The sequence below is a fragment of the Anoplophora glabripennis genome, unplaced genomic scaffold (assembly GCF_000390285.2).
Source record: "Anoplophora glabripennis isolate ALB-LARVAE unplaced genomic scaffold, Agla_2.0 scaffold75, whole genome shotgun sequence".
NCBI classification, from domain to species: Eukaryota; Metazoa; Arthropoda; class Insecta; order Coleoptera; family Cerambycidae; genus Anoplophora; species Anoplophora glabripennis.
Window position 1 is genome coordinate 616,692 of NW_019416255.1, and position 24,607 is coordinate 641,298.

At 32.1% G+C, this 24,607-nt stretch overlaps 3 protein-coding genes across 3 annotated transcripts; 1 reads left to right on the forward strand and 2 right to left on the reverse strand.

Moving 5' to 3' along the window:
* The first annotated feature begins 1,816 nt into the window (after positions 1-1,816).
* Positions 1,817-9,008, forward strand: LOC108903352 (ctenidin-3-like). Its single transcript, XM_018705496.1, has 2 exons — positions 1,817-1,837; positions 8,403-9,008. Exons 1-2 carry the CDS (start codon positions 1,817-1,819, stop codon positions 9,006-9,008), a joined length of 627 nt encoding a protein of 208 aa, XP_018561012.1.
* Positions 9,009-10,701: 1,693 nt separating this feature from the next.
* Positions 10,702-16,893, reverse strand: LOC108903353 (glycine-rich cell wall structural protein-like). Its single transcript, XM_018705497.1, has 3 exons — positions 16,845-16,893; positions 12,238-12,246; positions 10,702-12,176 (listed from the first exon to the last, which is right to left on the reverse strand). Exons 1-3 carry the CDS (start codon positions 16,891-16,893, stop codon positions 10,702-10,704), a joined length of 1,533 nt encoding a protein of 510 aa, XP_018561013.1.
* Positions 16,894-20,985: 4,092 nt separating this feature from the next.
* LOC108903354 (adult-specific cuticular protein ACP-20-like) lies at positions 20,986-23,598 on the reverse strand. The gene is made up of 3 exons (XM_023457256.1): positions 23,521-23,598; positions 21,513-21,663; positions 20,986-21,317 (listed from the first exon to the last, which is right to left on the reverse strand). Exons 1-3 carry the CDS (start codon positions 23,596-23,598, stop codon positions 20,986-20,988), a joined length of 561 nt encoding a protein of 186 aa, XP_023313024.1.
* Between the last annotated feature and the right edge of the window lie 1,009 nt (positions 23,599-24,607).

The following is a 24,607-nucleotide window of genomic DNA, read 5'->3' on the forward strand; positions in this document are numbered from 1 at the left end:
AAAAAGGATACAAATTAGTTTTAAAATTTGCTTCAAATAGACCAATATTCTTAATTCTAAATAAAATAGAGAAATCTAAACCATATAAAGTATGGTAAATTTTTTGTATGTATGTAAAAACATTTGAAGGATTAATCTAAAATTCTTACATTTCGCTTAATGAATCATTTTCGACGTTTTTACGACGGTCCAGTACTAAAAAAAAATACAAAAAAAATAATAATTAATTGAGTTAATTAAAAAATACACATTTCTAATATATAGCTTTGAACATTTTCAAAATTTCATTACCATCTCTTGATGATAATTATAACATAATCTCTAGATTTATGTAGAGCAACTTGGAGAAATGAAACATCTGTCATGGAACCGTTTACCAATTATCTAGGATTAAAATCGTAGCATACCATTTAATAACGTAAAAGAATTAATTAGACTGGTCTAGTAGTCTGGTATATTGATAAATGGATAAGAGCTCCTAAAGACAGTCAGTTATATAATATCTACGTAAACGCCCTTCCATGGGAGAGACAAAACAATCACGCTAGAGTAATTCAATAGTCGGGTAACCGTGTAGTTACTTATTCATTGATATTTTATTTACTAACGTATAGCGTTAAGGCCAGTTTATTTAAATGTGTGTCCTATTATGTCTCCCAGAATTAAATTAAATACTCTGTTATCCTAGAAAATCATTAATAAAATAGGTACAGGGCGTCTTAAACTCGGTAGTATGGGCCTACTGTGAGGATGCAAAAAATTTAAATAAAATTAGGGACACGTGGTGTTAAATGGGATGAAGGAAGCTGCATTTTCAATCGAAAGTATTATCTTTGGAATTTGACAGAAGCGACTAATATCCAAATTTTTTTCCTGCTAAAAGGCTCTCTTTTTTCTAATAAGCTTTTATTAGAGAAATTTTTCTGTATTACTTACCGTTTAAAAGTTATAAGCAATATCGTCCTAAAGAGTCTCAAAAAAATACCACCTAAAAATCATATTAGCGGTGTAAGGATCAAGTTGTTATGGAAAATAATTGAAGCCAAACATATAACTTTTGTGCTTACAAATGTTTTCTCATTCAGAAAAGTTGATATGAGTTGCTAATTTACGGCTAGACAAAAAAATTCAAGAAAAGCTGTAGAATTATATCGAGAAAGGTATCCAGAGCGCCTCATTCCTGATCATAGAACCTTTACAAGATTGGAGGCGACCTTGCGACAAAATGAAGAAGCATTTTCTGTTCGGAAAAATGTTAATACAGATAGACTGTTACAGTATTTCCAACAAAATTCCCGAAATTCTATACGGCAGGCTAGCCGGGAATTGAATTTGGATAAATCAGCTGTTCATCGAATTTTAAAGACAAATAAGTACCATGACTACAAAATTCACAATTTGGAGTATGTGCCTGAACGTCGCATTGAAAACAGGTTAATTTTATAGCTCAAATTGTCGTAAATGTATAAACTGTTGATTAGAATCATTTTTGGCACGTTCTTTGGACGGACGAAAGTCGGTTTGTCAGTAAAGGTTTGCCAAACAGGCGCAACGAACACTACTGGTCCATTGAAAATCCCCACATTGTAAATCCAGTCCAGAACCAAGGCTATTTTAGAGTAAATGTATGGTGCGGCATCATCGTTGTCATTTAATTGGATCTTATTTTTATAAACATTTATATTGAACAGCGTGAGTTACCTACAGGAAGAACTTCCTGCACTTCTGGAGAAAGTACCTTCGCAGCTAAGAAGAAAGCTATGGTTTCAGCAGCAATATTTAGGTAACACTTTCCGGGAAAAATGGATTGAGCTTAATGGACCTATTTAGTGGTCCGGTACGTCACCAGATCTAACACCCCTCGATTTTTTAAGGGTAGTTTTAAAAAAATAAGGTTTACAAAACGGTTAAACGGCGAAATGTTAATAAACGCAGCTTACAAAGAAGTCAGACGAAGATTGGATATGTGGTATTGAAATGAGACGAGGATATGTAGAGAATAAATTGTAATATGAATGAATATGAAAGCGTTTGCCTCATGTTTTAAGTTTAGTTACTGCTATCATCGCCTTTTGTTTTAACTGTATTAAAGAATTATCTAGTTTAATCCATTTATTTATTCTTAATGACACTTATTCACCTTAAACAACGAATATTCAATTATTTTCCAACGACTACTTGATCCTTCCACCACTAATGTGATTTTTAGGTGGTATTTCTTTTGAGACTCTTTAGGACGATATTGCTTATGACTTTTAAACGGGAAGTAATACAGACAAATTTCTAATAAAAGTTTACAGGAAAAAAATGTGGGTATGTTTGTCGTTTCTGTCAAATCACAAAAATAATACATTCGATTAAAAATGGAGTTTACCCATTTAATACCACATGTCCCAAATTTTAATTAAATTTTCCCACAGTAGGCCCATACCATCGAGTTTGAGGCACCCTGTACATATGAACTGTGAGATTTTGAATGAGACCCTAATTTCTGCGAGATTGGTGATAAAATAGCTTTTTAAATGAGATAATCTTAACAAAACAATGAGGGTACTGATGTCCCAGGAATTAATTGGGAATGAATGTTTCTAGAAAAAATAGATAAGTGGACTTATGGTAGACATCTCTTAATTGTAATTTTATTTAAATCTCTCCATCTTAACAATACTTTTGAAACTAGTCACCCAGTACAGTTTATTCGAAAAATGGTAAGAGTGTAGAGTCTTTTTACTGATAGCAAATACTTCTCACACCGATAAACTTTTATAGTAAAACATGTAAACATCTAATTTCTAAGTGACAAAATAGAAAATAATACACTTGACAGTTTATTTATGTATAACTTGTAGAAGTAAATCATTTTTCCGTTGTCCTTTGATTATAATTTTAGAACATAATTTTCATGTCTTTGCATATTGATATAAATATTTTTTGAAATAAAAGATGTAGATATAATCGCACTATACTAAAGCAAAACGGAATCAAAAGTATACAGAACATTGTCAACAACAACATTGTTAACGTTCCAACAAAAAGTTTAACATTTAATAGTAGTCATTAGTAAACTATAAAATTATTAAAAAAACAAATGGAATAACGGTAACAGTTTTTTTTGCACTTAGTGTATGTTTAATAATAGTTACTACTGTACTAAATATATATCCAAATATGTAACCATAGCTTTCCAGTCATCATTTGCCTATTACATATTTATTTTCTGTGTTGTTGATTTAAGAAGTTGCAGATTTAATAAAGCTTTGTATATAGGATTTTCCAAAGTCAGCGTTCAATAATTTAACAGCGGATTCTGGAATTAAAAATAATAGAAAAAGTTTATCAATGTATATCAATATCAATCAAAAGTGTATCAATATAGGCAAAATATCATCACTTAAGGGCCTTAAAGATGAGTCTCTGAAAGTTACTTATCATCATTTACAAATGCCACATGACACAATTTATTCTAATTGAATGACAGTAAATCATAAAAAACGTGACCATTACGAAATATTGTAAGAAAATATATCTAATAGTCAAGGAAAACAAATAATAAGCCTAAAAGCTAGAAAAACATGAACTTCCCAAAATTGAAGAAAGAAGCAATAAAACAAGACAATGTCCTATGAAGATGGTAACGAAATTGCTTTTCATTCTTCAATTTTTTTTGTTTGACTATTTCCCTAAAAACTTGTTACTTATCGATTGTAAAATACTTTTTTCTTTTCAAATAGTATTGTTAGTAACAACCACTTTTAAAAGTTTTTACATTTCTTGCCAAATAAAGTGTTTATCAATTGTTCTGAAAGCATATTTTTTTAAATTAATTGTATACCAAAACGACGCAACCATCGAAATAGTACAAGAGGGTGATTTTGTTGTAATACTGTCTATTATTTTAAAATTTTGTCTCAAAATCTTAACTAAATATGGAAGTCTTGGAAAAATATTTATCTGAGACATCCTCAGTTTGAAACGCTTCTGACTAATATCTAGAAATTAAATATTAACCACTGAATCCACAATATAACAATATTAATCAGGCCCAAAATTCCATTGTTCAGAAACTCTCCTTCAAATAGCCATAAGAACAAATTGGCACACACATCCTCAGTCAATATCCAGTAAATCATATACATCCCTCTAAATTCATGTTCAAAGCCTTCATAAATATTTACAAGCCTTAGTACCTTGTAAACAAATCCTTGCACACTCCCAACAAATTCGATTTCATTCTCATAGCTGTACATCATATATCCTCATATGTTCTCCTTCACGAATTACACTTTCTTAAAAATAAATCTGAAATCAATACAAGTCTTTAATTTGTCGACTACAATAAATGTAGGACCAGTTTTTTATTCAATCAAAGTGACTGCTATACAGGGAGTTTCATCTAAAAATTGCCAATAGCGTTTTTGGTAAAAATAATACCTTTTTTTTCAAAAATTATTTTAAATTATTCATAAATTTACCCTTGTCCAAAAATGTGTTCCTTTTCGAGAAAATTCGAAATAAGCCTTTATGCACTTCGATAAGATTTCCGAGAATTTGATGAGAAGTATTTTCAAATTTTATATGCAAATTACTGCATTTCTAAATGCCAATAATATCCTTCCGGAAGAACAATCTGGTTTTAGGCGTGGATATACTGTTCAACTGCTCTTTCTGATTTGACAGATGATATTTATACGTCAAGAGATAATAGTAAAGCTATGGTACTGGTCTTGTTGGATTATAGTAAGGCGTTTGACACTCTTAATCATGATATACTCAATTCAATTTTTCATTATTAGGTTTTACAAATCCCGCATAATCGCTAATGTCCTCAATATTTTGTGAAAGAAAGCAGCGAGTATCACTCGATAATAAGTTTTCACAACCTCTTGTCATCCTATCTGGTGTGTAACAAGGAAGTATATTAGGGCCGTTGCTGTATTCTGTCTACACTTTAAATGTTATTAAATCGCTGGTTTATTGTAAATATCATATGTATGCGGATGATACACAACTTTACTATTCTTTTAATCCCTCTGAAGTAGTCCATGCTAACTTTAAGATTAATAATGATTTATGTAACTTAGCATCTGCGTCTAAAAATCATTTGTTAAAAATAAACCCACAAAAAATCTGCTGCCTTGCTTGATGATGATAATATAGAGTTTAAAGATTTGGCAAAAAATTTATTTCTTGTTATTGATTATAATCTTAGATTTAAAGAGCATGTAACTAGTATTCTTGCGAAAGCGTATTCTGTGTTGAAAATGATATATTCGCACAGACACTATCTGAACAGAGATATAAAAAAAATGTTATGTGATTCCCTGATTCTATCCATTTATAATTCCTGTGATAATGCGTATGGTCCGTGCTTGGATAATATCGATTCCAAACGTTTACAAAAATAGCAAAACTCGTGTCTTAGATTTATATTTGGAATCAGACGCGCACAAAGAATTTCACACAAACTAAAGGAATTACATTGGCTCAATATGTACAATAGAAGATACTTGCATCTAACTTGTTTCTGGTACAAGATTTTGAAAATTAAAGCCCCTCCATATTTATACAGGAAAATTAAATTCAGGACTGACGTTCATAATTTAAACATTCCCAGAAAACATATATTAAACATACCTTATCATCGAAAGCAAATTCTTAAACTTTCTTTTAGTTATAATATAGTTTCATGTATTAATAAGCAAAACGTTATTGATCTTTCTCTGTCCTGCAATTTATTTAAAGCAAAATTGCAATCAACTGTTATCTGCACAATGACCCCATATTGTTAAATTATTATTGTTATTATTATAACTTTTTCTTACTTTTCATCCTTTTGTACGAAATTTTCTATTTTATTTTTATTTTTCGCTATTTTTCTATTTTCTTTTTCTTTCCTTTCACCAGCCGTCTGATCTGTAGTATCTCATATTTTAGAATTGTATAGGTTTTAACAGCTCCTGATTTTCCATATCAGTAAGCTGACATATTAACCTTTTATTTCCAAAAATAATGTCTATAAAATGTTATGCCATTGTACTTCAAATTGGAGATGATAATTATTACTATAATTATTATATAGAAAATTTGGGATATAATCCTTTAATGACATATTTAAAGCCTTCTGAAATTACTTACTTATTACATCTGGGAATGGATAGATTTTAGAACCTATGTTATTTTAAAATTTTTCATTATTTTAATAAGGTTTCATGTGCTACCAAAATTAGAAAGCAACCAAGGCATTTTTTATTTTTTGAAGTAAAGATTATTGAGATTAGAAAACTAGTTCAGTGAAAAAGCCACGGAAAATTTTTTCAGATAGGAAATTCTCATTTAGAATTTTGATATGTAAAAATACGTTTTTGGTTGTGCAAATTTATTGTTCTGTAGCTTATTTACTTTTTGACTTATAAACTTTATTGCTTACAATTGTACTTTCTATCCCATATTTCATTTTAAAACAACATTTCAAAAATACTCTATATAATTTTAGTTAGCTGGTGGTATTTTGCTTGAACATCTATTAACTACCATGCACTACTGCATATTTCCCATGCAGCGTTTCAATTATATCATTAATTCCTCTGGAAATAAAACTGTAAAAACTGCTGGAACGATAAAAGGCATTTTCATGGATTTGTGAAACAAAATTTAATTAACCCATATTAATGTACAATTATACACTTTTTGTACAGTTATCTATTTTTTATATTCGTCAAAGATCAGTAGTGACCAAAACTCCTTTCGTTCATTACAAAAACCCCCTATTTCGTCTAATTCTAAATAAGATGTCGAAACAGGATTTGAATAAGCACATTTTACACGTATTTTTTACTTCAGCGGCTACAGAATAAAGCTCATGACATAAAAAATTAAATCAACTACGACATTACTAAGAAGCTTGCCAATTTGAAATGCTCTGGCGTAAAAAATTCTAGGTCATTTGGATACATTCCCGATTTCAACATGTTCTTTTAAAATTTTAGACGGGAATTGGTATCAGTATCAGTCTACCATAAAATTCCTATAAAAGACAAATTTTTAATCAAACGAATCAGTTCAAAGTTTAATTCCAACAGATCAACAATTTAACAATTAGCAATGTTCTCACGGGTGTGTATTAATAATTGTAACTTAAGCTTGAATTTGTGAAAATTTATGGTGTGAAAACAATTTTCTTGTGCGAAAGTATAAAAACGATAGTACATAATTTTTTTCAAAAATATTTTCTAAGTTTGCACAATGCTATTCATATTTTAAAATTATTTCCTAAAATACTTACCTAAGTTGGGTACAATAATCAATATTTGCAATTTCTATAAATATTTAGTAACGCTATTAATGTATAATTCAATCTACATGAACAGAAATTCAAAAAAAGTAATGAGAATAGCAATGCTGTTATTTGAACATTTGAACAATACACGTAAATTTAGAATCTGTTGAATATATTCATTATAGGTATTCCATTTTAGTAAAGTGGTATAGCAAATTGAATAAAAATAGGTAGTACTAAAAATGTACATTTATATTTGTTTCTTTTTACTGTTTTTCAGTTAATATTCAGATTAACAATGACGCTTTCTATTTTAAACTCCAGATTAATTTTTAATAAATATGTCAAACATTTTTTCCTACACTTCTCCTTTAATGTATGTAATTTAATTAATTTGCCGCTACGTATTTTTTTATATTGCAATATTTATTTCAACTGCCTGAATTAAGTAAATTTCTTATTCTATTTTCTTATTAGTATTAGTATTTTCTATTTTCTTATTAGTATTAGTATTTTCTATTTTCTTATTAGTATTAGTACCTTTCTTTGAAATATTACTGACTAATAACTTCATCCAAGCCGTCGACATACGCATTTGTAACATTTGATCTAAGTAGTTCATAATACTCGTAGGTATATATTTACCAAATTTAAATCAAAATGTTTTTTATACAATAGAAACAGGAATATTGGGTAAGAGTATTTTTTTAATTGTGGCTTTTTCCATTTTTATTGTTGTGCCAAATTAAAAAAAAATAAATTAGTAAAAAAAACATAAACTCTTGCTCCAGCCAGTCACGATTTGTTTCTATAAAGCTTTTTTTGAAATCTCAGAACTAGGCAAATATATTATTATATAATACTATCCACGCTAAATGTATATCTTTTGAAAGGTTTTCCATTGTCAAAATGAGGTTTTTTTTTTACTAAATTTAAAATATTTTATATATGAAATTATTACTTCCATTTTAATATAATTAAGTACTAATTGGCAGCTAGTGCTACTTCTCCGACTGTATTATATACTCTAGTTCTCTTGAATTATGTGAATCCATGTTTTTTGAGTGTCACTATTGGTTATTAAATACATTATAAACATAAATAACAACTAGATCTTATATTTCAGATTTTAGTCCTTTCTGCCATTGCGGCACTAGCCTGTGCCGGCCATGGAGCAACTAGCTACTTCAACTATGTAGCTGGATCCCCAACCATTGGCCATGGTCATGGTGGTGGTGGACATGGTGGCGGTGGCCATGGAGGTGGTCATGGGGGTGGATTTGGAGGTGGTCATGGAGGAGGACATGGAGGAGATCACGGTCACTTGACCTTTGTTGCTACTCCAGTTGTCGTAAGTCACGGTCATGGTGGTGGTCATGGCGGCGGACATGGTGGAGATGGTGGACACGGTGGAGGTGGTGGACATGGCGGAGACGGTCATCATGGACACCCCCACTACGAGTACAGTTACGGAGTCAAAGATCCCCACACTGGTGACCACAAATCCCAACACGAGGAACGCGATGGGGATAAAGTAAAGGGATACTACACTGTGTCCGAACCCGATGGTACTCATCGTACTGTTCATTACACTGCCGATAAGCACAACGGATTCCAAGCTGTTGTGGAGAAATCTGGACACGCTGTACATCCCGATCATGGGCATCACACGGCATTCGTTGCTACTCACGTTCATGATGGCCATGGTGGTCATGGGCACGGTCACCATTAAGCTTGACTTGTAAATGAAACATTATTTATTCCTGATATGTACTAATTTAGAAATATAGTGACAGATGTGATCATATTCGTTCTTTCATTTCTATAAGGGGTGGGTCATTTGTTAGTTTATTTTTCAAATTGCCATTAAAAGTACAACGATTCCACGATTATTACTTTAGTGGCAAGAGTTATTTATCATTAAAATTAAAATTCATTTATTAAAAAATTTTATTTAAAAAGCAGTAGCCCATCCTGTTTTGCACTGTTTCTTCTTCTAGATCACAAATAGTTCCATGGAGACTACACAAAAAGCACGAACTCCATGAAAACAAATATCTTGCCAAATTAAAAGGCGCTAATGTTCCATATGCATCGAATTAGTGGAGTGGAGATAAAGAAAGCTACGGTTTGAATTAAAAATCAATCATGACGTTTTTGTGATGTGTTAAAAACTTTAAAATAAATAATGTAGGCTACTTTGAATTAGATAAATGAATCAATAATAATGAAAATAAATCGATGAACATTTGCGACCCTAGCAGTAAAAACTAATTTCTACTATTACATTGACAAGATTTTTCAATTTTCCCGTATGAGTACGTGCTCCTTGTCTGAATAGTTCCATGGATGCTTCTATAACTAAGTCAATTGTTTGTGGATGGTTGAAGTAACAATGATCCTTAACGTTTACCAATAAAACGGTACATTCCCCATACTGGTTTTTGCAGCGTAGAACCCACATTGAAAATAATTTTTCAGCATTTCCCAGTGTTGTTCAAGCTCAACGTGGTCCTTTCTTTGCAGTGGCTATTTGACACTTTATATGTGTCAGTGTCAAGTGCATCATTAGAGCTTATACTACATGGAGGAAGAACCGTGTGTTAAAAAATTTGCCGCTGTAAGAGCAATAGTTTGGGTACTCGTTCTCTCTCTCTTTCTCTCTCTTTCTCTCTCTCTTTCTCTCTCTCTGTCTCTAATCATTGAGAAACGAGTTGCGTTGGCCAATCAATGCTTGAGAGAGAAAGATGATATCCAAAGTATCTCTTTATCTGTCACTCATATACTTACACTATCGCCGTAAATGTGCCTCCTCCATGTAGTATATGCTCTAAGAGTACATCGGTATTATCAGAAGTCGAAATAACATGCACTTCATAAAAGAACAAACAAATTGCGCTCCTTCCGTAATCTTAACTCTTCCCAGTACATTGATTTTCTTAATTCACTTCCAGTATATTAATTTAAAAAATTAATTAGATCTTTCACAATCTGAACTTACTTTTGGCGCCTTAGGAATAAACACGACGAAAAATCTTATGGTTTATAAGTATGTCTAATGAAGAACTTCCACCATTGCAACAACTTAGATTAATTTTTATTTGAACAATTTTTCAGTCGTTTCCTTCAGTATTATGCAAAATGTTCAATTTCTTTAATTTAATGAATTTTTAACATTTCGTAGTCCTAATGATATGAACGTTGAATGTGGTAAATATTTGTATGCATGGAGACAACCAGTTAATAAATTAAAGTACATATTTTTTTCAAAATATATGCCTTGCTATGCTATGCTTCAACTATAACAGATATCTTTATATCATTTTACCTTACAGCTGTAATGAACAAACAAATCTGGAACTGTATATCACTTTATTTCCAAATTTATATCTACATATGAATAAATATTATATGAGCTACAAAGTTTAATGATGATCATGACCGCCATGATGAATTGGAGTAACAATAAATGCTTTATGAGCTGCAGGTTCCGGGTGTAGAAAATAAGCAGAATGACCATGACCATTTCCGCCCCCACCATGTCCCCCTGCTCCTCCTGCCCCACCTCCGCCTCCATGACCACCTCCATCACCACCTCCATCACCACCTCCATGACCGCCTCCGGTACCAGCAGCATGTCCGCCTCCTTGGCCACCTCCATTACCACCTCCATGGCCGCCGGCACTACCATCTCCATGTCCGCCTCCATTACCACCTCCATGACCACCTCCGTTACCACCAGCATGTCCAGTTCCATGACCTCCATGGCCACCTCCATTCCCTCCTCCATGTCCACCTCCACTACCACCTCCATGTCCGCCTCCATTACCACCACTATGACCATCTCCATGATTTTCAACAACAGGGATAGCAACAATGGCTAAATGACCGTGACCTCCACCATGTCCCCCTGCTCCTCCTGCTCCTCCTGCGCCACCGTGACCACCACCATGTCCACCTCCATGACCACCTCCGCCTCCATGGCCGCCGCCGTTGCCTCCATTATGACCACCTCCATGATTTTCAACAACAGGGATAGCAACAATGGCTAAATGACCGTGACCTCCACCAAGTCCCCCTGCTCCTCCTTGACCACCTCCGCCTCCATGGCCGCCTCCGTTACCACCACCATGACCACCTCCGCCTCCATGGCCGCCTCCGTTACCACCGCCATGACCACCTACACCTCCATGGCCGCCTCCATTACTGCCACCATGACCACCTTCATGGCCTCCTCCATTTCCACCATGCCCTCCTGCGCCTCCTGCAGCCCCATGACCACCACCATGGGCGCCTCCACCGCCACCTCCTTGACCACCGCTATGACCACCTCCATGGCCCCCTCCATTTCCACCTCCATGACCACCACCATGACCACCTCCGTTACCACCTCCATCACCACCTCCATGACCACCTCCATGACCACCATGACTTATAACAACAGGAGTGGCAACAAAGGTTAAATGTCCGTGGTCTTCTCCATGTCCACCATGGCCACCACCGCCGCCACCACCACCACCATGGCCGCCACCGCCGCCACCACCGTGGCCACCTCCACCATGACCACCTCCGCCGTCTCCACCATGACCACCTCCGCCGTCACCACCATGACCACCTCCGCCGACACCACCATGACCACCTCCGCCGTCACCACCATGGCCGCCTCCATGACCCCCTCCATCATCGTCTCCATGACCTCCGTAATCTACTAAAACAGGAGTAGCTACAAAGGTTAAATGGCCATGGTCATCTCCGTGTCCACCGTGTCCACCATCGTCCCCTTCATCTCCACGATGCCCACCTCCATGCCCGCCTCCATGATCTACTGGAGTAGCGATAAATGTTAAATGACCGTGATCGTCTTCATCTTCATCGTGTCCCCAACCTCCACAAACTAAAACTGCAATGGCAGACAAGACCACAATCTGAAATATATCCAAGAATTAGAAAATTCTACTTACCGTTGAGGCCTAAAAAGTTACAAATTAAAACATTTAAAAGGATGTAATGCATAAAATTAACTCAAACGAAGAATTTTTTACGTTACATTTTAAAAAATTCAATCGGACAACACTTTTTAAATTCAAATGGGACATCCTTTATTTTTTGCATCTTATAGAAAGTCAAATTCTCTTTTCACCGATATAGGCATTATTGTAAGGATTACAGTTTCGATTTTCTTAGATGTTTGCGATTTTCTTACATTTTCATATTACGTTAAAAATATCATCAAATGTGCATTGAAAGGCAAAGATTCGTATTGTCATTCAGTATTCTACAAGTATAAAGTATTTACTTACTCCACAAGAAAAATGCAAGATAAATGTTCTAATGAAGATATTTTGAATTTATTTTATATCCATGCGACACACTCACCACGAATCAGAATTATTAGCAGCATTTCTACGGCGAGCTACATATAATATCGTTCTTTGTAGAACACTGAAATATCTTTTTTTTTCATAATTAAATTAATGAAATGGGTTGTTTAACATTAACATTTTTTAAATAACGAGGGACTATCTTTACAAATAATAATAATTTCCTTTCCAATGGACAATGAAATGTGAAATAACCAAAGCAATAAATTATAATATTCTTTCTCCTTTCAACTTCATTTCAAAAATCATAAAATTATCTGATAATCATTTATTACTTATTTGAAATTATTTATTAGTGGTATTATTTAACAATTGTCACAACATTAAAAATTAGAGAAACATTCTAAGAAAACCAACCGAAATCATTTTATTAAATATTCTGTTTCAGTTTCAAAATACCAAATCGTAGAAATTCTGCTAATAATTCTGATTCTAGGTGAATGATCCATGGATATAAAATAAATTTAAAATACTTGATACTTGTAGAATATTGAATGATAGAACAGATATTTGTCTTTCAACGCCCATTTGATTATATTTTTAATGTAATATTGTTGAGAATGGAAGAAAACCGCAAATGTCTGAGAAAATCGAAACTGTATCCCCTACAATGTCTCTAAGGGCGAATAGAGAATTTTATTTTCTATAATATGGTGCAAAAAAATATATGGTGTTCTATTTAAGTTTAACATAGGAGTAGCATAATTTTCTGGAAGGTAGTACATATTATGTTCTTTGTGTTTTCCGAAAAGCAAATGAAGGCTTCCAGAACAAAGAAAGATACCTATACGAAATTTATAAAATGTCGATTATCTCGACGAAACGAATTATGTCGAAAACGGTTTCTCGTCCATAATGCAATAATATCTAGGATATTCCATTTAAAATAAGCAAGTAGATGGCGACTTCCGGTATAACCGGAACTGCTATAATAATGGCATTATTTATTTAAAAAGAGCACCCCCAAAAACCCCAGGACCCACATTTTCAAAAATCATATGGAAGTAGTCTCTGAAATATTCAGAAAAAAGAGAGAAATCGGAAAAACACTAAATATAAACGGTGTTCCACTAAAGAAAACAAAAGTTTGGTTTATACAGAAATGCAACAGTCTATTATTTTTTTAATACATTTCTTTGAAATCGCAAGAAAATTGTCTAGAACATTGGTGTATTCCGAAATAGAAAAGCAAACAATATAAGGGGTGCAGAATGTTATGTGAATCACCCCGTATATAGTTGTAAAATTAAATAATTTCATCAAAGATTTCAGTTTCTTGAGAATTTGGTTCTTTATAAATAAAACGACTATTTCTGCATGCAACGAAAACGAAAAATAGTTGCTATTTTACTTATAAAGTTTTATTTATAAGTTCCCATGAAGCCGAAATATTGCAACATATTTTTAGACAATATTTATTTTTGTGTGCTGAAAAGCTCCTTATTTATCTTAAAATTGGATAGAATCATATAAATCATCAACACATATTGATAAGCATAAAGCCGATATTATTTATGCAGTTTATGTTACATCAGCAAATAAACATTGAAATAAATCTTAACTATAAAGAAAATGTGAATATCTTATTTCAGTCTAATAAATAGTGCAGGAAGAATACCCAGTTTATAATTGTTAATTAGTAAAATAAATATACAGGATGTAATGAAGTATATAAAAAATATTTTAGGAACGAAATTCGTATCAAACTTTGTTCTAAACGAGATAGATTGTTAAAGTTTATGAAAAATATGACATTCATTCAAATATTAAATTTATGAAAATGTTTGTTGTAGATGGATGAAATCTGGGTTAGCAATGTACACAATTACGTCATTCAGTGATGGAGATACTGGATGACAGTACACATAAGCTAAATAATTTGAAAATTTTATCAATTAAATTTCATAGAAAAAAGTTCTTTACATTTTATTTCGGAAACCGGCCATTTTTGAAAAAAAAAAAATATTTTTTTAATCTAAAAACCTTGCTGTTGAGTAAATCGACAGTGTATTTTTATTAAAAATGTAATTTTAAATACAATGTAATCATCAAAATTTAAAAAAATCATTGGCGTAGAGGTAATTATTTTTTTAGAGGTACCTAAGTTAAAAAAAATACAATTTCTACGCTTTGATTTTTTTCGACTTTTATGACCTTGTATTTGAAATAGGGTTTGTAATAAAAAATTGCTATATATATCAAATATAATAACTCAAAAATGACTAGTTTTACGAATAAAATTGAAAATAGTTTTTTTTCTAAGAAAAACAATAAAGAATCAATCGCACTTACCAAATTTCTAACATACGGCTAGATCTACTAGTATCTCCGCCACTGACGTGATTATATACAAATTCAGCGAATATTTGTCTTTACTTAACTCAAAAACCCTTCCAAGTTTCATTAGTCGGTATCAAATGTCTTCAGAGATATTTGCCTAAATGTTTTAATTTTCAAAAGCTTAAACACCCCGTATCTCTAAATTTAAACCGTTTAAATATAGGTACTCACATTTTTTCTTTTTTTTAGGTAAAATGGCTCAAAGAATCATCAAATGGGTAGTTTTTACATGTATGAGTTAAATTTTGTATGTGTGTTTGTGGAACCATTCTACAACGAAACAAATTAAAAAATATAAGTACAAATGTTTCTATTTTGATTAAATTAGATTTTTTTGTCTATACAAATAATTCCACTATGCACAGTAAATGACTACGTAACCGTTTATAAAAATAAAAATTTTGTGTATACGAAATGCTGATTCTTATATACGATTTCAAAATATTATATGAACTATTTAAAATTCATTTGTATGGCAATATGAAAATGAAACTCGATATGCGAACCTAAATAAAAATTTAAAAGAAAGTTTTATGTTCTATAGTAGGTACTCATGATTTTTCTCCAAGAAAATCATTTCCAACGCCACATTTTAAAAAGCACACCTTTTTCACTTATTTCAAATTAATTCATAGATATTTATACACACCCGTGAAAACATCTTGTAATTTCTAAATCATTGAGCTCTTGAAACTAAACTAAGAACTAATTTGTATACGTGGAAATTTGTCTTTTATAGAAATTTTATGCTAGACTGATATTGTTATAAATTCCCGTCTAAAGTTTTAAGAGAACATGTCGAAATCGGGAATGTATCCAAATGACCTAGAATTTTTTACCTCAAAGCGTTAAAAATTGTCAAGCTCCTAAACAGAGTCGTAATTAATTTAGTTTTTTTAATACAACGGCAATTCAAATCTTAATTCGATATCTTCGACAGAAAGAAATATATTATTTGTTGCTTTTCATGAATCGAAACTGCAACTTTTAAAAAAATAGGTTTTTAAATATATTGGTCCCTGATACAAAATTTCACACTAAAAAAATCAGTATAGCAAAATTAAAAAATTAGTTTCATGTCTACACAAAGTGAAAGAAAAGAGTTCTATGTCGTTTACTTTTCAGGAATAAAATCAATGACCACACAACGAAGCTTCTAAGCCAAATAAAGTTGGTGGGAATATTTTTTGAAATGAAAAATACACGAAAATGAACACCAGTAGAAATAAGCTAGTGTAATTTCTGTTACTTTGCGTATGAGATGTACTTCTGTTTCTGATGGTCCAATAGTCGGAAAATACAAAACGCTTCAAACATATAGCTCGTTTATTTTTATAAATCTGAATATGTATGTAAAGCACTGCTACAAATATTTTTTAAAATTTATATTATATCTTTTTAAATACGTTTTCCGTTATATCAGTTCATAGTTTTCTAATGTCTTGATATCCTAAAGACCTCTTTATGTAGAAAAATAATATTCAATTAATTTAATTTGTATGTGACCTTCAACATTAATGTTTACTAATTAGTTTCAATTAAATAGATTTGTTACTTTTTTCCAGTGAATTTGCGGAAATATTATGTAACAGCTTTCATTAAAAAAAGTTTGGACAACATAATTTGGTAGATACTGTGTACATTTTAGAGAATTAAATAAAGTGAGGTTAGTTGTTGCTATATATGTATAGTTTCCTTTAATGAAAGTGTCTGAAATTTATTTCTCTGTAAACTTTTTCATTACAAAAAAAATTGGATATTATTAGCGATAGACTCCAATGGACAAAAATAATACCCATTTTAGTCATGGGTGTAATTTGGGCGCTACTACTAAATTATGTACTAACTTCTATATGTAGGCTTTTCTAAGTCTATACAGCACAGTGATTCAGTCATAGTGTCATTAATTGTAACCACGTATTCGGAAGATCAACGACAGAAAACCGAAAAACATTTTTTTTTTGCTCGATCTTTTAAAGAATAAGGAAATTACCCCTGATAACCGGGCGTTCTACTTCGTTATAGAGAACGCACTACGCATGCCAGCGGAGTAAGTACACAGCGATCGGACGTTGTAGCGAAACAGCTGATTTCCTAGTCGCCGTCTCGCCCAGTTTTGCAGTTTCTTTCAAAATCAAATTGCAACGGATCTCAACTTTATTAAGGACGAAGGAGTGAGTGTTTTTTAGCCGTATCTGTCATTTTAAATAAGTAGGTACCATACAACTCTGAAAAGTAATAAGTCACACATACGGTATACGTACAAACTGAATAATTTACTTGAACATGTGTAATACTAAAAACTCATATTTAATTATAAAACAATGAAAACGTTAAGAACATTAAAGTTAGGTTAGTGACAGGAAGGTTAGGTCAAGATTCACTCTCGATGTAGGTCAACGGTCAATAACGGTCCGAAAAGGGGTTTTAATAACGATTTGAAAATATTTTTTTCAGCGTAAACATGCATATTAATTTTTTTAATCACGTATTCATATTCCACTCGTTTTTCCCTATCTTCCCTTAAAATTAATGACATTATGACTGAATCACCCTGTACAGATTCGAACTTTTACTAAATGTTTTATTAAAATAATGAAAATTGTATAAAGTAAACAGGGTGTCCCTGAAAAGGATGGACAACGCTTGACCACAGGTTCCTTGGATGAAAATAAGACTATTTAGCCTAACTTACCTATATCAAAAGTACACGCCTACTGAGATATAGCCTTCTAAATATAGAATAGATAACCTATTTTTTTCAAATAATTTGAAAACTACTTTTCTTAGAAACTTTAAATTTGGTACACTTATTTTTTATATAAGGACAAGGTAAATATAGAATTTGGAGAGAATACATATACAGGATGTTCTATTTCTAGTGCCTGTGCGCCACTGGCTATCCCGTAACTTTTTTGTACGCCAATGACGACAGAATTTATATTTTTAAAAATAAGCACTATTTTAGAAGATTTTTTTGCTCTTACAAAATTTCGATATCGTTTATGGATTTCGAGTAAAATTCGCATTTTTTATACATTAAATATAGGCAAAAATTCCGATTTATAAAAAATAATTTATAACTGCAGCCTCAAAGCAGGGAATAATAATGAAAAAACGTCACATTAAAAAAAATAACTACACATTTTTGGTATTAGTATTATCAATCAATAAAATAAAAATCAACACTAATATTTTAAATAAACAATATCAACTAATAATGTAAGAAAGTCAACATTAACATTTTAAATAAACTGATATTTGTAATCACATTAAAATAATATTACAGTAAATGCTCAAAGTTACTTTCTTGTTCTTAAACGCAAACATTAGTTCTTCGAAAATTAGAAATTATCCAATAATTGTGCATTACCTCTCATAACATTAATTTCATGTTGTATTCTTTCCCATATTCGTTTTCTGTATTTACTGAAAAGTTATTTTAAACTGTGGTCCTCAACGCTCCCCAAATGAAATAATTACATGGGTTTAGATCCGGGGATCAAGGTGGCCATTTTAAAGGGGCATTATTTCCTCTACCTATCCACCTGTCAGACCTTTAATAACCTGTAATACCTACCTGTACCCTATAATACCTGTAACCTGTAATAACTGGTCGTTTAATACTCTATTTAAGAAACTATTTGAAATCCAACCTCTGCCACTAAACGCCTTTTATTTATTTGAGGAATTTCTTCGACCTTTTCCAAAATTTGTTCCTCCAGCTGAATAATTCCGGCCGTACATTATCCACGATTTAATGTTACAGGTAAAAAACGTCCAGTTTCCCGAAGGCGTCTCTCCGCATTAGCAAATGTTTTGTGATTTGGAGTTCTTTGATTAGGAAATCTTTCAGCATATGTTCGAACAGTAGCACAACAATTTCCTTCACAATAACCCAAAACTACTAACATATCAGTTTGTTCAGCAAAAGTATAAATTGCAATAAAAACAAAGTAAGTTAAAATTAAATCACAGCTAACTTGACACAGAACCTTTTAATTATTGTTATGAATTTGTTTCTCTGTTATATGGCACCTTGTACTAGAATGTTCTATTTATCTTAAACTGATTTTATATTATTTAATGTGTAAATAATGCCAATTTTACTCGAAATCCATAAACGATATCAAAATTTTGTAAGAGGCAAAAAATCTTCTAAAATAGTGCTTATTTTTTAAAATATAAATTCTGTCGTCATTGGCGTACATTCTATATTTACATTGCCCTTATATAAAAAATATGTGTACCAAATTTGAAGGTTTCTAAGAAAACAGTTTTCAAATTATTTGAAAAAAGCTAGGTTATCTGTTCTATATTTAGAAGGCTATATCTCAGTTGGCGTGCACTTTTGAATATAGGTAAGTTAGGCTAAATAGTCTTGTTTTCATCCAAGGAACCTGTGGTCAAGCGTTGTCCATCCTTTTTAGGGACACTCTGTATAATGTAATAACTTGTACAATTTGGGAATATTTTTTTTTATTGTTAGGCTCAACCAATTAAAAGGTCTGTGAACTGAAAAGTTAGAGGAATATTTATGTACGAGTCTCTCAATCTGGGATGCGCCAGTCTAAAAATTAGATAATATATTTATAATTCAAAAAACTTAATTCTCTTTAATAAGAGACTCTACCTTTAAAGGAAAATTTTTCCTGGTATTGTTATTTTCACAATTGTTGATAACAATGTGATGCTAACTATCAATTTCTGCTATGAAATAATTAACACGTTCGCTACCAAGCTTCTCATATATGAGCCACAACAATTTTTCAGGTAGACCGCCGTCTCATATATGAGCCAGCAATCCTGTGTAAGTAAATATCCATTTGAAGTGCAACGGTCTGAAACGGCGGAGTACGATTTTAACACGGTCTATAGAAATGCCCGTCTCATATATGGGACACATGGTCTGTGTGTAACTTGCGTTACTGGAGATATATTGTCATCAACAAGTGTCGTTTTGTATTTTGTTTTTTTATAAGACTATGGTAGTCTTAGATCTTTTGAAAGTAGAGATAAGTACGTGCCATTACTTCACCCACAAATAAAATGCCAAAAGAAAAGAACCATTACCCTAAGAAAACTGAGAAGAAGATTTGCTCTTCAAAAAAAAAGATAAGTCAAAAAAAAAGAGAAGTCAAACTTTTTTTGTCTGTGAAGATTGTAATGACAAAAATGGACACACTGTTGGACTATGTGTAGACCCCTGCTTCAAGGAATACCATGAAGGCTAACTCTACTTTCCTTCTGAAATATTATCTTTTCATTTTTCTTTTTTTTTACAGAGAAATTCTAAGTGGCCATTCCTTATTTATGTAATGCGTTGGAAATATATTGTTTAGTTTTTTTTTTACTTTGTTTAGCTCTAAAAGTGCTGAAAACAAATACTTCAGTCAAAATTGTTGCACTCTTTTAGGTCTCATATATGAGCCACTGGTCCATTTAGCAATTGTTTCCATTATAGACCAGTGTCACATATGTGAGCCGGATCAAAATTTCCCAAAGGAACCCTATTATAATATTTTATACATATACATATTAATAAAAACTTCAATTTTAGTTAAATTCATGTAAAAATCTATGCTTGGTCTCTGAGGTTGAAATTCAAATATTTCCTTGATAGCCAACGTGTTAAATGTATTGGATTTCTCAGTTGCTCTACTACTAAATGTGCTTATACATTCCTATTCAATTAAATTTTTATATAACAATGGATACAATCTACTATAACATAATAAATTTAAAAACAGCAGTTTATATTCTATTACCTTCTGAAGAGACGACCCTGTAGAAGCACTTTTGCAGTGTCAAATAAAATAGACACCTGACGCCTATTCATCTTTTAAATTTAAAAGTATAATTATTACTTCTCTACACAATATAGATATTTATTTTAAATTAGATAGAAAGATTAAATGTACAAATACAACCTTTATTTTAAGATTAATACAAGTCAGAAATAAATAATAGATTATTTACAAATCAAGCTTAATGGTGACCGTGACCATGACCGCCATGAACTGGTTTGGCAACGAATGCTGTATGATGACCATGATCGGGATGTACAGCGTGTCCAGATTTCTCCACAACAGCTTGGAATCCGTTGTGTTTATCAGCGGTGTAATGCACAGTACGATGGGTACCATCAGGTTCAGATACAGTGTAGTATCCCTTCACTTTATCCCCATCGCGTTCCTCATGTTGGGATTTGTGGTCACCAGTATGGGGATCTTTTACTCCATAGCTATACTCGTAGTGAGGGTGTCCATGATGATCGTCTCCACCTTGTCCACCATCTCCGCCATGACCACCTCCATGACCTACGGCGACTGGAGTAGCGACAAAGGTTAAATGACCATGATCATCTCCCCCATGTCCTCCTCCGTGACCGCCACCATGTCCGTCCCCATGACCACCTCCGGATCCACCACCATGACCATGACTTACAACAACTGGAGTGGCAACAAAAGTTAAATGACCGTGATCATCTCCTCCATGTCCTCCACCATGACCACCTCCATGTCCACCCCCATGACCACCCCCATGACCACCACCACCTCCACCGTGACCATGACCAATAGTTGGAGAACCAGCTACATAGTTGAAATAGCTAGTCGCTCCATGACCAGCGCAAGCTATTGTTGCAATGGCAGAAAGGACCACAATCTGAAATGTACGAGCAAGTTTAGAAAAATATATTCACAGTCAAGATTTCGAATTTGCTAGTGACAAGAATCAAAATTTCTTGATGCCAAATTTGTTTACCTTAATATATTTAGCGCAAATTTAATTATGAATCCTAAACACGTTGTGCTAAGAAAAATATTCATGTATATTGCTAGGAAATATAAGTATTAAGATGAATTTTTAAGATGCTTATTATAAAACCTTCTTCATTAATTCAAAGAAAATGTTTACAATACAATAACAAAATAAAATAGCACTTAATTAATTAACTTATTATAGAGATGTAAATAATAATGTGGAAAAATAACGATCACATGTTTTTAAGTATTTCATGAATCACATTTTAAAATAAAAACACAATTTTCACTTATTCCAAAATAGGTACTTAATTAAACGTTAATACACACCCCTGAAAACATTTTGGAGTTACTATTGTGAGGAACTGTTGAAACCAAAATTTGAACTGATTTGTCTGGGTAAAAATTAGACTTTTATAGGAATTTTACGGTAGACTGATATTGATATCAGTTCCTGTCTAAAATTTTGAGAGTAATGTCGAAATTAGGAATGTATAGAAATGACCTAGAATTTTTTACGCCAAAGCATTGAAAATTGATAAGCTTCTTAGTAATGTAGTTGATTTAGTTTTTTAATGTTGTTTAACCACATTGATTATAAAAGTTCTTTCTCAACATACTGGGCATGTACGAATAAATTATTAGTTTTGTCTTACATGACGGATTTTATATTTTAGAAACTGTTTTTTGATAATAATTGACAGGAAAAAAATATTTGAAATTTGACCTCCCTAAGAACAGAAGGGATGATTTTCTTTTTATTTTATTTCATGAATCCTGTCAGTAAATATTGTTTTACATTGCGAATTTCTTCATGAATTAGAACGTGTTTCAGTATTTGTCAATTCCTTCATGAAATTCAGAAGCACCAAGAATTATATAGTGAGGTTAAATTATTTTTCACATGTTTACTCTAGCAAATTGTTCAAGATGTATGTGTGTTAATATTCTATTTCTTTTTTACTGTGTCTTGATTGGAAAGTTTTTTTTTTGGTTCAAAGGGCTTCAGGATGTTTAGAATAGTGTAAAATCAAACCCGTTGTGAATAAATTGATGAAATACTTGAATGAAGTGCTTGAATTTAATCACGGATAATCTGTATAGGCATTCTTCATGAATTTTACTAAATGATAAAAACAATTTTTGAAACACAATAGTTATTAGGTGTAGCAACTTAGTAGATAAGTACAAATATTTTTAGTGGTTTGACTTAGAAAAATATTCCAAAGATTTGTGGAAGATGATATTGATTTAACAGATTATCTGAAAGCATGTACTTATTTGGACAATTTTTTCCTTTTTTGTCACGCTGTAAATTAAGATAATAGTAAGTAAACGAGAATGAGTCAGGGATTGTTTTTCTTTTAACGGAATAGGGTGAAAGATATGGAGAAAACAATGACTGAACACTATCTACGCATAGGCTGCCTGACTGGGTGACTTAGGTGGACAATTATTATTATTTTAAAACAGATTAAGCTTCTACGTGTATAATCTTAACTGCACAATTGAACAACTCAACAACAAAATAGCGCCCTGATAAACTTGGCTTGTGGAGGAAAGAAGTGGGTAAAGGCATCATTTAGCAAGTTTTTGTTATCTAATTCATATTCAGAAACTATACATCATAGTTAGATAATATGCGCTTACTTTTTTTAACAAATTTTCCCTCAAAATAATTAACAAAAACGGAGCTCGGGAAGACGCACGAAAGTCATGTTGTGACATCATACCACCCGTTGGCGACTAGCCCACATACGAGTCTATTCTGTAACGCTTTTGGTGAAATTTTAACGTCAAGGCCACACAATTTTAACCTCCCATTGTTTAACCTCATGCTGTATTCTGTAAAAATTTTAATGGGTTTATTTTAACCAAATATGTTAAAATTTAGCGGGACCAAAATAGATGCTGTTAAAATTTAATCTGGCTTGACAAATGGTATAATTGATTTCTATTATTTATAAACGTTATAACGTTATTTATAACGTTATTAAATCTTTTCAAGCTTTATTTGCAACAACAATTTGAAGTGGCTGCAATTTGTTGTAAAATATTGTTGACTTTCAAAAGTCAGCAATTAGCTGGATCTGTTTTTTGTCGTGTTTATTTTTTTTATCACCCATAACTCGACTAAATCACAAGCATTTATAAATTCTTTATTTGTACTAATCCACCAATCGAAGTTATATTATCACAAATTGACGTATTTTACCCATAAAAAAATCTAAATATTTCTATGCTTTAACCTTACTGCTAACTACAATAACAGTGAAAAATTAACATACGGCTAATAAAATAATTTTAACTGGGCCGTTAAAAAAACATACAGAATATCAGTTCGAGTTATTATTTTTAGCGGTAAGGTTAAAATGAATATCTTAACGGGATGGTTAATTTTAACCTATAAGCTACAGAATACAGCTGATACTGGGCTAGGTCGTACATCATATGACTTCTCTAGCAATGAAAGCAGACAAAAACAAACAAATTTAAAATATCAAACCTTACTTTCTCACTTCGAATTTTGATAACCAAAAAATGTGCTATTTATTTTTTGTATTTAAATTTACTCCAGGTGAAACACGTGACTAAAGTTTTTTCTTTATATAAAAAATTATTAGATACATTTATTACTTACATAAATAATATTTAAAGTAAGTAAACAAATGGCCGAAACAAATACCAAGCTCAAGAGACCAACTCATGTGTGATGTATAAACTTTTGCCGTTCTTGTACTAGTTTATCTTACAATTCAGTTTCTATTAACCCCACAGATTCCGTATTATACCGTATATATCAGAAAAAAAGAAAAATATACCGGGTGGGGTATTTATCTTGAGAC

What these genes read in the sequence shown, in the direction of transcription:
- LOC108903352 (XM_018705496.1), top strand. Translation starts at nt 1,817, where the DNA reads ATGGACCTATTTAGTGGTCCG. An exon ending in TGGACCTATTTAGTGGTCCG is followed by an intron (nt 1,838 to 8,402) that starts GTACGTCACCAG and finishes CTTATATTTCAG; the next exon opens with ATTTTAGTCCTTTCTGCCAT.
- LOC108903353 (XM_018705497.1), bottom strand. Translation starts at nt 16,893, where the DNA reads ATGACTGAATCACTGTGCTGTATAGACTTAGAAAAGCCTACATATAGA.
- LOC108903354 (XM_023457256.1), bottom strand. Translation starts at nt 23,598, where the DNA reads ATGAGGTTAAACAATGGGAGGTTAAAATTGTGTGGCCTTGACGTTAAA. An exon ending in AAGCGTTACAGAATAGACTC is followed by an intron (nt 21,664 to 23,520) that starts GTATGTGGGCTA and finishes CGTACATTTCAG; the next exon opens with ATTGTGGTCCTTTCTGCCAT. An exon ending in TCATGGGGGTGGACATGGAG is followed by an intron (nt 21,318 to 21,512) that starts GTGGTCATGGTG and finishes CAGTCGCCGTAG; the next exon opens with GTCATGGAGGTGGTCATGGC.